Source organism: Hippocampus guttulatus, chromosome 14, assembly GCF_054856545.1.
Source record: "Hippocampus guttulatus isolate MCC_2025c chromosome 14, RoL_Hgut_1.0, whole genome shotgun sequence".
In the NCBI taxonomy this organism is placed as follows: domain Eukaryota; kingdom Metazoa; phylum Chordata; class Actinopteri; order Syngnathiformes; family Syngnathidae; genus Hippocampus; species Hippocampus guttulatus.
This window is the reverse complement of record NC_141274.1, coordinates 4,909,433-4,921,599: the sequence shown is the minus strand read 5'-3', so window position 1 is coordinate 4,921,599 and position 12,167 is coordinate 4,909,433. Positions and strand designations below refer to the sequence as shown.

The 12,167-nt window shown below is 41.9% G+C and overlaps 2 protein-coding genes across 3 annotated transcripts; one reads left to right on the top strand and one right to left on the bottom strand.

Annotated features, from left to right (window-relative positions):
• The first annotated feature begins 13 nt into the window (after positions 1-13).
• parp2 (poly (ADP-ribose) polymerase 2) lies at positions 14-8,405 on the top strand. 2 transcript variants are annotated; one of them, XM_086128820.1, is made up of 17 exons: positions 14-191; positions 1,856-2,074; positions 2,761-2,934; positions 3,863-3,933; positions 4,047-4,097; positions 4,172-4,268; positions 4,342-4,417; positions 4,507-4,606; positions 4,971-5,124; positions 5,346-5,484; positions 5,783-5,846; positions 6,518-6,652; positions 6,724-6,851; positions 6,934-7,033; positions 7,338-7,436; positions 7,512-7,636; positions 8,053-8,405. In XM_086128820.1, the coding sequence occupies exons 1-17, from the start codon at positions 122-124 to the stop codon at positions 8,222-8,224; spliced, it is 1,974 nt and encodes a 657-aa protein (XP_085984946.1). In that variant the 5' UTR covers positions 14-121; the 3' UTR covers positions 8,225-8,405. The 2 variants fall into 2 exon arrangements, with proteins under 2 accessions (XP_085984946.1, XP_085984945.1); XM_086128819.1 differs by having other exon boundaries at positions 15-191; positions 2,758-2,934.
• On the bottom strand, positions 8,391-12,054 carry LOC147194581 (protein lifeguard 1). Its single transcript, XM_086128824.1, has 6 exons — positions 12,003-12,054; positions 10,685-10,970; positions 10,379-10,579; positions 10,015-10,143; positions 9,802-9,945; positions 8,391-9,300 (listed from the first exon to the last, which is right to left on the bottom strand). The coding sequence occupies exons 2-6, from the start codon at positions 10,967-10,969 to the stop codon at positions 9,166-9,168; spliced, it is 894 nt and encodes a 297-aa protein (XP_085984950.1). The 5' UTR covers position 10,970; positions 12,003-12,054; the 3' UTR covers positions 8,391-9,165.
• Between the last annotated feature and the right edge of the window lie 113 nt (positions 12,055-12,167).

Below are 12,167 nucleotides of genomic sequence, written 5' to 3'. Positions count from 1 at the left end.
CCGGCTGACTGAGCAGGAAGTAGAAAGTTTCCCGCCCACTTTTTATTCAACGGTTTTTGTTTACACTGCGGCGCTGCGGAGCTAATATTGTTATTTATAACAATCCATTGTATTAACCGTCATGAGGCGGTCAACAAGAAGTTCCAGAAGAAAAACTTTGCCTGAAAATGAAGAAAGCTCATCTGAGAAAGGTGAGCGTTCGCCTGCTGTCCCGACTTGACCGAAAAGTGAAAGTACATGAACGCAGTGATACACTTTCGACGCTTGACTGCTGTTAATATGTTACAATAAATATTTATTATCCGTTTCTGCTGTTGTGTTATATCGTGACTGGCTACGTCGGCGGAGCAATTTGTGTTGTGTTGAACGTGTGTATTGTCCACACAATGTCCTGGAACTCGCTCCAAATGCCAGCAGGAATTTGGTTTGAGTGGAAGTACTCTTTATGATGTTTTTGTAGAGGAGGGGATCTGCCCAATTCCTTAAAGCCCTCCTTGGACACAGGTTCTTTTATTTCTCCATAAGGTGGAAGCAGACCCAACACCACGTCGTCTTTTCTTCAATTTATCACAACGCAACACGAATCGATTCGGGCTCCTGAGAGTCTCAGATCTCGTCAGGAAGCGTAGAAAAAATGCAGTCATGAGAATATATAGGGACAATATGATAATGAGAGGCGGGCAGTTATGCCTCCATGCAAATCCTGGAAACAAAGAAATGTACATGGCATCTGACCCGGTGTAGCTGGAAAAAGTTGGGAGTGGTGAGGTGAGACCAGATCACCACTACCAACTATTGTCTTCGGTCCGATCTTTGGTGTGATGGCAGGAACACAGATGCTTGAGATAACAGTTACTCTTTTGATGTCAAACATGTCCTCTGGAGGGGGCCCTAAAAGTGGTGGGGGTTGAGGGGCACTAAAGGTGATTGTAATCACAGTGAGCCGTAAATACCTCCAACAGCATTCTACATTCTTTGTTTTCATGTTTGAACTGAACCAACAACAGAGTGGGGATAAATAAAATCACAGTAAGGAATAAATTCCTTAACAGTTTGTTATAATTATGACATTTGTGTTGACGTAATATTCAGAATATGGTGCGCCCCGCTATTTCAACAAGGTAGCGGAAATTGTTGCGTGCTTAGTACTGATAGCACTAAAGTTCTTTGTCCGGCTTTGTCATTACGCTGTGGTTATTTTGCCGTGATCAGAAACTCTCCTGCCAGCGTTATTTTGCATAATTTGTCTTTGTAGTTCTCGTGCGATTTACTGTGGTGAACACAGCAAAATAACCAATGTGTTGTCGTTCATGTACCTAAAATGTTTACCTAGTCAGCTATGTCACGAAAGTACCAAACGTCAGGCCACTTTAATCATTAATGTCCCTAAAATGTTCTTTACCAAGCTAAATCATGAAGGTGCTTAAAATGGTTCCTTGACTGACTAAGCCATCAAGGTACCTAAAATAGTTCCTTGACTAGCTATGTCACAAAAGTACCAAAAGTGGGTTTCCTGGCCCATTGGTACCTAAAATGATTCCTTACACAGCTAAATCATTATGGTGCCTGAAATAGTTCCTTTTCTGGTTATGTCATGAAGAGACCATACTTGGGTCCTTTCCTGGTCCTGCCATGACCACACTTAAAACGGTTCCCTGATATATTAGGCCTTTTTATGGCTATGCCATACGTGTTTCCTTCCTTCGCTAAATCATTTTGAAACGTACAATGATTCCTTGCCTGGATGATGTTTTCAAGGAACCTTAAATGAAAATCCTTCCTTGCATAGTGATGTCATTAAGACACCAAAAATGGTTCCCTACGCAGCTAACTATGGTGTCATGTGACGTGTCAGTTGTGTGGCAGTGGCAGGGTGACGAAGGCCAGTGGGAGGCCTACTCTCCAAACGACTGTGCCTTGCTGGACTCGGCCGTGACCTCGGGGCAAACCCGCTTGTCCCTGACGTTGGGTTCAGGATTGGTCTACCAGCTGGATCTGAAGAAGATGGTCCAAATCAACTCCGTCACCAAACACAAGAGGAAGATCCGCTCGCAGACACTAAAAGCAGATGAGGGTGTGTTTGACATCTATCCATCCATTATCTGAACACCATTTATTTTATATTAGACACCAATAAAAATGACTAGATATCATTTTGTCAACCTGAAATTTGATTAGTTTCCTTTGACGCATTTAGGATTTCAAATTAGAGTTCAAAACGGGTTTTGGGGCTGGTTAATGTTACACAACAGGGTTTGAAGCCAAGGTTAGGGTTTCAAATCTGAAGTTAAAACAAGGTTAAAACCAGGATTAGGGTTTCAAGCCTGGTTAAGTGTTCAAACAAATGGGAGGTTTTCAAATTAGAATTCTAATCAAGAGTAAGGGTTTGAATTATGGTTTCCAGGTGACCTTGGGGTTTCAAATTAGTGTTCCAAAATAGGGTTTGAATCCAAAGTTAGGGTTTCAAATTCAGGTTTAAAACAAGGGTTTGAAGCTAAGGTGAGGGATCCAATTTGGGGTTTTAAACCAGTGTTTCAAGGGGGAGCTTGAAACATTCCCAAGAACTCTTAGTGTTTACGCTACATTTGCACAGGTTACCCAAGAAACTCGTACCGGTTGATCTTTGAAGGGTCAAGGAGAAACCCTGAAAGTGTAAATCAGCATCACAATAATACAAACTAAATACTAAAAAGTACTACTACAGGATGTGAGGATTCAACTACTCACCTTGGTTCTTGTCTTGTATGATGTTTCCAGCAGGTTCTGATGACACCGGGGGAGAGGCCAGTGGTCCCAACGGGGGTCCTGCGGAGGTTAAACAGGAGGCAGAGGAGAGCGAGGAGCAGCCGATCAAAGGCAAGAGGAAAAGAGGCAACAGCGCGAGCCAAGTCAGCAGAACAGACAAGAAACTCAAGGAAGAGACGCCCAGTGAAGGTGCGTTGGATTCGCACACCTGGCGTGCTTGCATCGATAGACACAGCCACCGGGGCACTTTCAATGACTTTCTTACACGTGAAGAAAATACACACGTAACAACCGCATTCATACAGTAGACGCACGGCCACATTTGACACCCGAAGGAACGCACCACGCAAACTGCTTCACACTAGATACAAAGTAATTACAAATTAAGTTAATGCAACTGCACGAATAGGCGGCAATTTGTGAAAGATTTGACAGCGGTTTCACCTCTTCAAACTGGATGCAAGTCAAACTTTGACACCCCCCCCCCCCCAAAAAAAGAAAGAAAATACCTTAAAATCCTGATGTGCTAGAAAAAGAAAATTAAAAATCAATGTCAAAAATACATTTAGTCATGTAAAGACATCAGATCAAAATTTTCTGTTGACCATTATAATCCTCTATTTGTGCTTGTTAAATCAAGTTTTTAAGGCAGGTCTCAGTGTTTGAAACATCAATTTTGACCCGGTGACGTCTCAGAATTTTGGCCTGTATGAGCAGTCGGTGGATATTTTTTCTAACTGAAACTTGTTTGACAGTCAGATGGTTCCCCGAGTAGAAGACAAAACTAAAGGGTCAAGGAGAATATTGAGAAATAAAAAAGCTCGACTGTTTTACTCGATTTTGAAGTGTTTATTTTTTGGGGACAGATTTTCTACAGGCGATGTCATACAAAAACATTCCCCTTACAGGCCATTTTTTTCCAACACAAAGAAACTACATTTCTCTGGAATCCATCATCTAATTTTCAAAATTCTTGATTCATTGTGCTCCGGTTGGAGTGGCCATTCCAAACAGCATTTTGTCATTTTTGGGAAATCTTGTAACAGTTGCTACTCACCCTCACAACTGGCGCGTGCATACCCAATCCAAGGTGTGTTTTGCTTCGTTCTTGTTCCAGAGGTTGTGAAGATAGTGGTCATGAAGGGAAACGCTCCAGTGGACACGGAATGCCAAGCCAAGCTTGGAAAGGTACCGCTCCCATCTTGATGAAAAATGCCTACATTTTACGCCGAGAAGGGTTTGGGATCAGGGTGACTGTGAGCAAGGGGCTCAGTTTCACTGTGTTTTTGTCTTTGGGGCAGGCTCACGTTTACAGCGAAGGAGGGGACATTTACAACGTGATGCTCAACCAAGTAAATTGGTTTTTGGACTTCATTAGAGGGTGAGGAGTTGCAGAAAGTAAGAGCGGTTTATTTTGTTTCCGCAGACCAACCTTCAGTTCAATAACAACAAATATTACCTGATTCAGCTGCTTGAGGATGATGCGGCCAAGGTGTTCAGTGTGTGGATGAGGTGGGGCAGAGGTGGGTGTCTTGTGGTGCTCTCTGGTTTTTGTTTTTGTTTTGTTTTTTAAACAGACTCTTTGGTGTCACACAGTGGGCAAAAAGGGCCAGTCTAGCCTGACGTCGTACGGTGGAGATCTACTGAAGGCTAAAGATCTCTTCAAGAAGAAGTGAGACAAACGGCTGACAGTCCTCAGTGGTCACCACATGGAATTTATTTTTTTATTTTTTAATTGTCACCTGGGTTTTTTGTCTTCAGGTTCTTAGAGAAGACAAAAAATGAGTGGGAGCACAGGGCAAGCTTTGAGAAGGTGGCAGGAAAGTACGACCTGGTCTACATGGACTATAGCAGTACAAAGGTGGATTTTTTTTCTCTCTTTTTTTTAAGTTGGCCTTTAGATCACATATTTTCTATTTTCTCCCCTTTCACAATTTTTTTAACTCATTTCCTCCATTCACATTCTTAATTTTTATTTAAAATGTATTTTTCCAGTTGTTCCCTTTGTCCCTCACTTTTTCCTCTTTCCCACGTTTTTTTTAACATTGAAATATATTTTTTTCTCCTTTAAAATATTTTTTCCTTACATGTTGTCTTTGTTTCTCTGTATACCCTTTTCAAAGTGTTTTCTTGTTCCCCCTTCATTTCTGGACCATGAGGCTCATTTAACATTAATGTCGTCATGCCCATCGGGTCTTTCTGCCCATTTGTTTCCTTTTGTGCAGGAGGAGAAGCAGACCTCCATGGTCGCCGAACCATCGAAGAAGATGTCCAAGCTGGACGTGAAGGTCCAGTCTCTGCTGGAACTCATCTGTGACATCAAAGCCATGGAGGAAGTGGTGCTGGAGATGAAGTTTGATACTCGCAAGGCTCCACTTGGTTAGTCCAAAACAATTGCATGTCCACACTTTAGGTACACTACATGATTAACGCAAGCAAGAAGCTGCTGCTCAGATATATGTCCGCCTACAGTATGTTGCATTTATTTTCTACTCACAGCTTGTACGTATCGGTACACTGGTGCTCATGTCATGCTCACTCTCATTGTAAAAAAAAAAAAAAAAAAGTACCGGTAAATGTTCTCTTGTTGTCTATTGTAGGCAAACTAACTGTGGACCAGATCACCGCCGGCTACACGGCTCTCAAGAAGATCGAGGCGTGTCTGAAAAGGAAAAATGGTGGCAGCGAGCTGGTCGAAGCCTGCAATCAATTCTACACCCGCATCCCACATGACTTTGGGTGCGGAGAATACAATTTTATTTGACTAATATATCATCCCCTTTCTGAAATAATGGCCTCAGCCATTTGTTTCTGAAAACATGAAAAAGGGAATGAAATATTGATTACATTGATTCATAATGTCATTTCAGTGGTAGAATTGAATGATCAGTTTAACTAAGGATGTAGCTGAATTTAGCAGAGGTGTCCAAAATCATGAGATGTTTAAGGCAAAATATGATTAAGATCATAATTATAAGGTAACAATATTTATTTACCAGTATATCTTTTTTTAACTTTTATCCTTTGTCCCCCCCAGGCTAAAAACGCCGCCTCTAATTCGGACGGAAGATGAGCTGAAGAAGAAGATTGAATTGTTAGAGGTAACATTCACTCTGGTGTGTGATTAAACATGTCTTGAAGCGGACAGCGGTTCAATATTTGGAAAATTTGGATCCCCCTCAGAGTTACATTTAAGGAATGAAAGGTACAACATTTGATCAACGGTCTTACAAAGGTTCAAAATATTTGCTCATTATGTTCAAATTTAATGGAGAGGTGTTTCATTTCATCTATACAGTGCCATGAAAAAGTATTTGCCCCCCCCCTGATTGTTTTTTCCCCATTCCTATCACACAGAAAGCTTCCAAATCATCAAACCAAATCGCTCAGAAAAACCCAAGGAAATACAAAATGCAGTTTTCAAATGACTAATTTATTGAGGCACAAAAAAAATTCCCCAAAAATCTTATACTTTTTCACAGCACTGTATGATAATAAAAAGACAGTCCAAAATAAACAATATTAATAATAAACCTTGTAACCAGACAATGATAAAACAATACAGTCAAACAAATACATGTAAAAACAAAAAATAACTTGATCATTATTTCACTGTGTTAGTGATGATAATAGCAATATGATGATGATAAAATAATAGAAATAATAATGAAAATACAGTGACCCACCCATGGTCACTGGGTGGACACATGAAGATGAGTTCTTAAAATTAGCACAAAGCTCTTAAAAATCCCTTTTTAATGTGCCTGTCCAGGCCCTTAGTGACATCCAGATTGCGGTAAAAATGGTGGAGAGCAGCAGCGATGGCGACGAGCATCCTCTGGACCGCCACTACCACTCCCTCAACTGCAAGCTAGACCCTCTGGACCCCCTCGGCGAAGAATACAAGGTTGTTGTTGTTGTTTTTTTTAAGTTGGGCTGCCTTTCAGCATGTTTTTTTTTTTTTTTTAATATGCAAAGGTGATCGAAAAGTACCTGCAGTCCACGCACGCCTCCACGCACTGCGATTACACCATGAGTGTGATGGACATGTTCGCCGTGGACCGCGACGGCGAGAGCAGCCATTTCCTGTCGCACATTCACAACAGGTCTGGTTGGGATAGCGGGTGAAATAACCGATGGCCGTCTATCACTAAAAATGTTTTTTATTTGATTTTTTTTTTATGCCAGGATGCTGCTGTGGCACGGGTCCCGTCTCTCCAACTGGGTGGGCATCCTCAGCCAGGGGCTCAGAGTGGCGCCCCCCGAAGCTCCCGTCACAGGTTACATGGTAGGAATAATGATGTTGTGAGTGCAGGCATCCGCCAAGAGTTTTGTGAAATTCATGGACGAACGATGACAAATCTAGGACAGGGGTGCCCTACTCCGGTCGTCGAGAGCCCCTATGACCCCTATGATCCTGATCATTTGAATTTGGTGTGTTAGAGGAAGGAAACAGGCTGAATTGGGTCTCTCAAGGACTGGACTTGGGCACCTCTGATATAAGATAGTGTTTCTCACAGTGTGGTAGGTGGGCAGGCGGCCCTCATGGTCGACTGGTTAGTGTGTCGGCCTCATTGAAGTTGTTGTTGCAGTTTGGCAAAGGCATCTACTTCGCTGACATGTCATCCAAGAGCGCCAACTACTGTTTTGCCAGGAACCACAACCAAGTGGGCCTGCTGCTGCTCTGCGAGGTAAAATGGACTGGCTTTGGCAACTGTCTTGTTTCCACATTAAAAACGATTGGTCGCTGATGCATGTATGTGCAGGTCGCCCTGGGAGACAGTAACGAGCTGCTGGACGCAGACTACAACGCTAACAACCTACCGGCTGGCAAATACAGTACCAAGGGCATTGGGCGGACTGGACCTGACCCTCAGAATTTTGTCACTCTGTGAGTACTTGTTCTCAAAGCCCAGGGTCAATTTTACTCTAGAGCATTATTGTTGTTTTTAACTCAGTGAAAGCGATATTGTTCCTGGGTCAGTTTGACCCAGGTCATGTGTAACCGTCTTGTTAGGGTTGTTTCCCGAGAGTGTTTGACTTGACTTGAGTTGCGGAAACAGCATTTATGTTCCTGGGTTGATTTGATCCAGGGTTTGTTTCACGTTTCTGTTACGGTACTTTAGTTTCTTGGGCACATCAGCTATATCGTTGGGGTCAATTTGACTCAGAGCAACAGCAATGGTTGATTTGAGCAATAATGTTATATAATTTAATAATTTAAGAATGTTTCGGGGTCAAATTGACCCAGGGTTCCTGAAAAATGGAGGCAACAAAAGTATTCATTCTTTAATTGATGTTTCTCAGGAATGGCGTGACGGTTCCCATGGGTCCCGGCGTCACGACACAGAAGGCAGCCAGGGGGTCTCGGGCCGGTGCTTACTCGCTCCTGTACAACGAGTTTATCGTATACAACCCAGCGCAGACACGCATGCGCTACCTGCTGAGGGTCCACTTCAACTATGCGTCCCTGTGGTAACCTCAGCGCTTACGCGAACGTGTTTTTAAGTTACAATATTTTACTGCTTACTCACATGCCTCACATGAAGGAATGTCGCAATAAATTCTACCGTCAGTGTCCAAACTATCGTGCGAAAATCTGCATATGCATTTTAATTTACTCTAAGTACAAAATAAAGGTGGAAGACTTTTTAAAATCATTTATTTTGGTTTTAAATATACAAATATTTGTTTATGCCACAAAAAACTTGCACAGAGGTGTGTAGACTTTTATTATCTAATACCTAACCCAGGCTTAAAACCCTAACTGGAAATTTTCACTCACGCTTGAAACCTTACTTTGAATTCCTAAACCAAGCTTGAAATCTTCCCTTGAAACCTGACCCCAAGTTTTCAACCCTAATCCAGGCTTGAAACCTCAAAATCTACATTTGAATTCCTAATCATAGCTTCAAACCTTTACTTGAAATCCTACCCCTTCTGTAAAACACTGATCTAGACTGGAAACCAATTTTAATACCCGTAGAACCTATCCAAAAAAACAAATCCAGGTTTAAAACCCTAACTTGACTCCCTAACCCAGGCATGACACCCAGATTGAAAACCTAAGAATAGTTTGAAACCCTATCCAAGATTCATCTTTGAAATACTAAGGCTGGCTTGAAGCCTTCCTTTGAAACCCTGACCCTAGTTTGAAACCGTAACACAGACTTGAAACTTTGGAACCCCTAACCTTGATGTAAAAAAATAGAGTATAAAATGATGTATGTGGTAAATTTGAACTCCAAAATGATATTTGAAGAGGCCATTTTGTGTTGCTTAAGAACTGGACAGTTTTCATTCAGAGCCACAAAATGTCTGCTTGTAATGCGTTGACAACTGCTGTAATAACTGTTGAGGAGCAGGAAAAGAAGCAGAACGGAAGGTCGAGAGAAGGGGAGTTGTGCAGGAGGGAGGGTTTCAGTGCTTCCCCATCAGGTAGATGAAGATGAGCATGATGTCCAGGTAGATAATGAGAGCCGCGCTGACGTACTCCTCGGGGTCCAGGCGATAGTTCAGCGCGCCCATCATTAGCTGGCAGTCGCACATCAGGAACTGAGCCAGGAAGACAACAGCAAGGAGGAACGATTCTTAGGTCCCGCTTCAAACCTGTCCTGTCTTGAAACCATCATTTGAAACCCTAACTCTAATCTGAAACCATGTTTTGACACCCAATCGCTGGTTTCAAAGACTAAATTGTAACGCTAACCCAAGTCTAAAACTCTAAGACGGACTTGAAATCCTACTTTGAAAACTAAACCCCGTTTCAAAAAGATAATCTGAAACCCTCAACCTAGATTGAACCCCTACACCCAGTTTCAAACCCTACTTTTAAATCTTAACTCAGTCATGAAACCCTAACCCTAGTTTGAAAATATAACCCTAATTTGAATCCTTAATTTGAAAATCTAACCCAACATGAAATTTGAAGAAATTGAGCATGCCTGAAGTTGTTGCATCATAACAGTTCCTCTCCTAAACCCTTACATGAAATGGTCATTCAGGCTTGCAAACTACAGTACTTTGATACATGTGTCGAGGCATTCCGGTTCTTACCAGAGAGTACACCAGGGCGCCCAAGCAGCCGTAGCAAACCTGAGGTATGTACGCATAGTAGAAGCTGCTGAAAACTCCAAACATCAGCAAGTCCACCGCCAGGATGAGCAGCAGGCCGTAGCAGCAGGAGAAATCGTAGCGCGTCTGCAGAGTAATCACTGCCATCAGAATGAACTGTACTTAGAAACAGGTATGTCCCGGGTCAAATCTGACCTGCGCCGAGAAGGCAATGATGGTAAGGGAGATGACCAAGGTGGTCGCCATGGTGATGATGACAGCGCGAGTGTCGTGGTAGGATGCCATGGTGCCCACCACGTACGACAGGCTCACTGTCACAATGGCCTGAAGACAGGTGAAAAAAACAAACAAACCCTGAATCTGGCTTGACGCCTTCACTGTGATTTAAACCTTAACCTCTGCGTTAAACCCTAACCCCACTCTCAAGCAGAACCGCGCAGGATGACAGTGCTCAATGTCAATTTAGACAATAAAACAGAATAACTGGGGCTCTAAAGATGATCCCTGATGAACACCACAGCACTAAGTAGCACTATAAAGTATATTCGGGGTCACCCACCAGACCGATGATGTTCCAGGGGTGTTTGCGTCGGAGGGACTTGGCGCAGTTCAGAGCAATGCAGACCACGAGGAAAATGATGAAGGAGCTAACGTAAACCCAAATGTTCCTCTGCACCGCCTTCTTCACCACACTCGAGAAGGTGAACACGCTCACCACGCTGAATGTGAACACCAGCTGCAGGGTCAGGATGCTGAACACCTACAGGGGGACACACACATTAAATATTGTCAGGCTGTCCCAACAAATTTTCTGACATTTTGTCACCGGCGTTATTTTGGGCTAAATGTCTGGCACATCACCAACCTTGCGAACAAACGCTCTCCTGACTGTCTTGTCGTCGAAAGCCGACGTCTCAGCCAACGGGACTTCCTCAGACTGACCCTCCGCTTTCATTTCGGGGCAGGGCTGGTCACCCTCTGCCACGTTGCATTCCGTCGTTTCACCTTTGGGTTCATCATGTTCCACTACTAAGTCTTGGGAGTAGGGTGGCGGATCTTGCTGTATCGGTTCTTCGTACGGAGGGGGTGATGGTTGAGCGGACAAATCGGAACCCGAGGGCTCGAACGTTGTCTCCCCTAGATCTGACATTCTAGAGATTAAAACAGACAAAAAACATTGATTTGCACCTTTTGTCATTGTCCATTAAAAAAAAATGTATGTGAGGATTTTGAACAAACGTACATCATGCAATGTGGGCGTCAATTGTATGGAATATTCAAAAAATAAGAATTTTTCGTGCTGAACAGCACTTTGATTTTCTCAACGAAAATTTTTTATTTGATTTCTAATTACCGGTACACTGAAAGACAGTGAGGATGTGACACATGGTTGGTCAAGCCTGGGTTGCATCATGTCGCCAGGTTACAAAAGATCCAAAAGTCCCCTGAAAGCTTATACTTTTTACCAGCCATATGCTTAATTTAAGTCCATTTATACATTTATTTTTGACAGTTATATTTATTATATATTTATTATTATCCTTCATATAAAACGAATATACAGATGGAAAATGTTCAACAGCGTGTTGAAGGTAAAGACGCATCCAAACTCACTGAGAAATGCCGGGTTTTGTCAGCAAAGTTAAATTAGAATTATTTTTTAAAGAGTTTTATTTAGAATAAGTATATTAATCATGCGGATATTCGTTAATTGGAAAAAACATTGAGACAGAAATATAAACTGTCAGACCCAAGTACAAAATCATTATTAGTGTCAAGTGTTACAGGTTGGAATGTAACAAACAAGTAATATTGGTACACATGCATTCCAGCATTTAGATGTACCAATATTTATTATTTTTATTCTCTCTCATTTTTTCTAGGCTTTTGAACAAAAGATTTATTTACGATCAAATCGAAACGTCTACATTTGGCTGTAAGGTTGCATTAATAGATTTTTTTAAATTATGCTTTATTTATATAAATGATATTACTGAGTTATTATAAAATATACATTTTTTACTGTATTTATTTTGATGTATTTTATTCATATAGAATTAATAAAAATAATTAAATACATGAATAAAAATTAGCAAAATAATCTTCAGTGTACTGTTATCCCCTCATGAAAGCAATTATGTGATTTGATGAAAATATTGATGTTGCGAAAGTGTGGCTCTTACCTTTTTTGCTGCACGTGTGCAACCAACAAATCTAAGGTGCAAGACCACTTGACACTTTTATTGGGGAAGTTATACCTGCCCCTCCCCCAACCCCGAAAAAAAAGCCCCAAAAAAGGCAACTGCAAGCTCCACTGATGCCGTTTCACACGTTAGCCACTATTACTA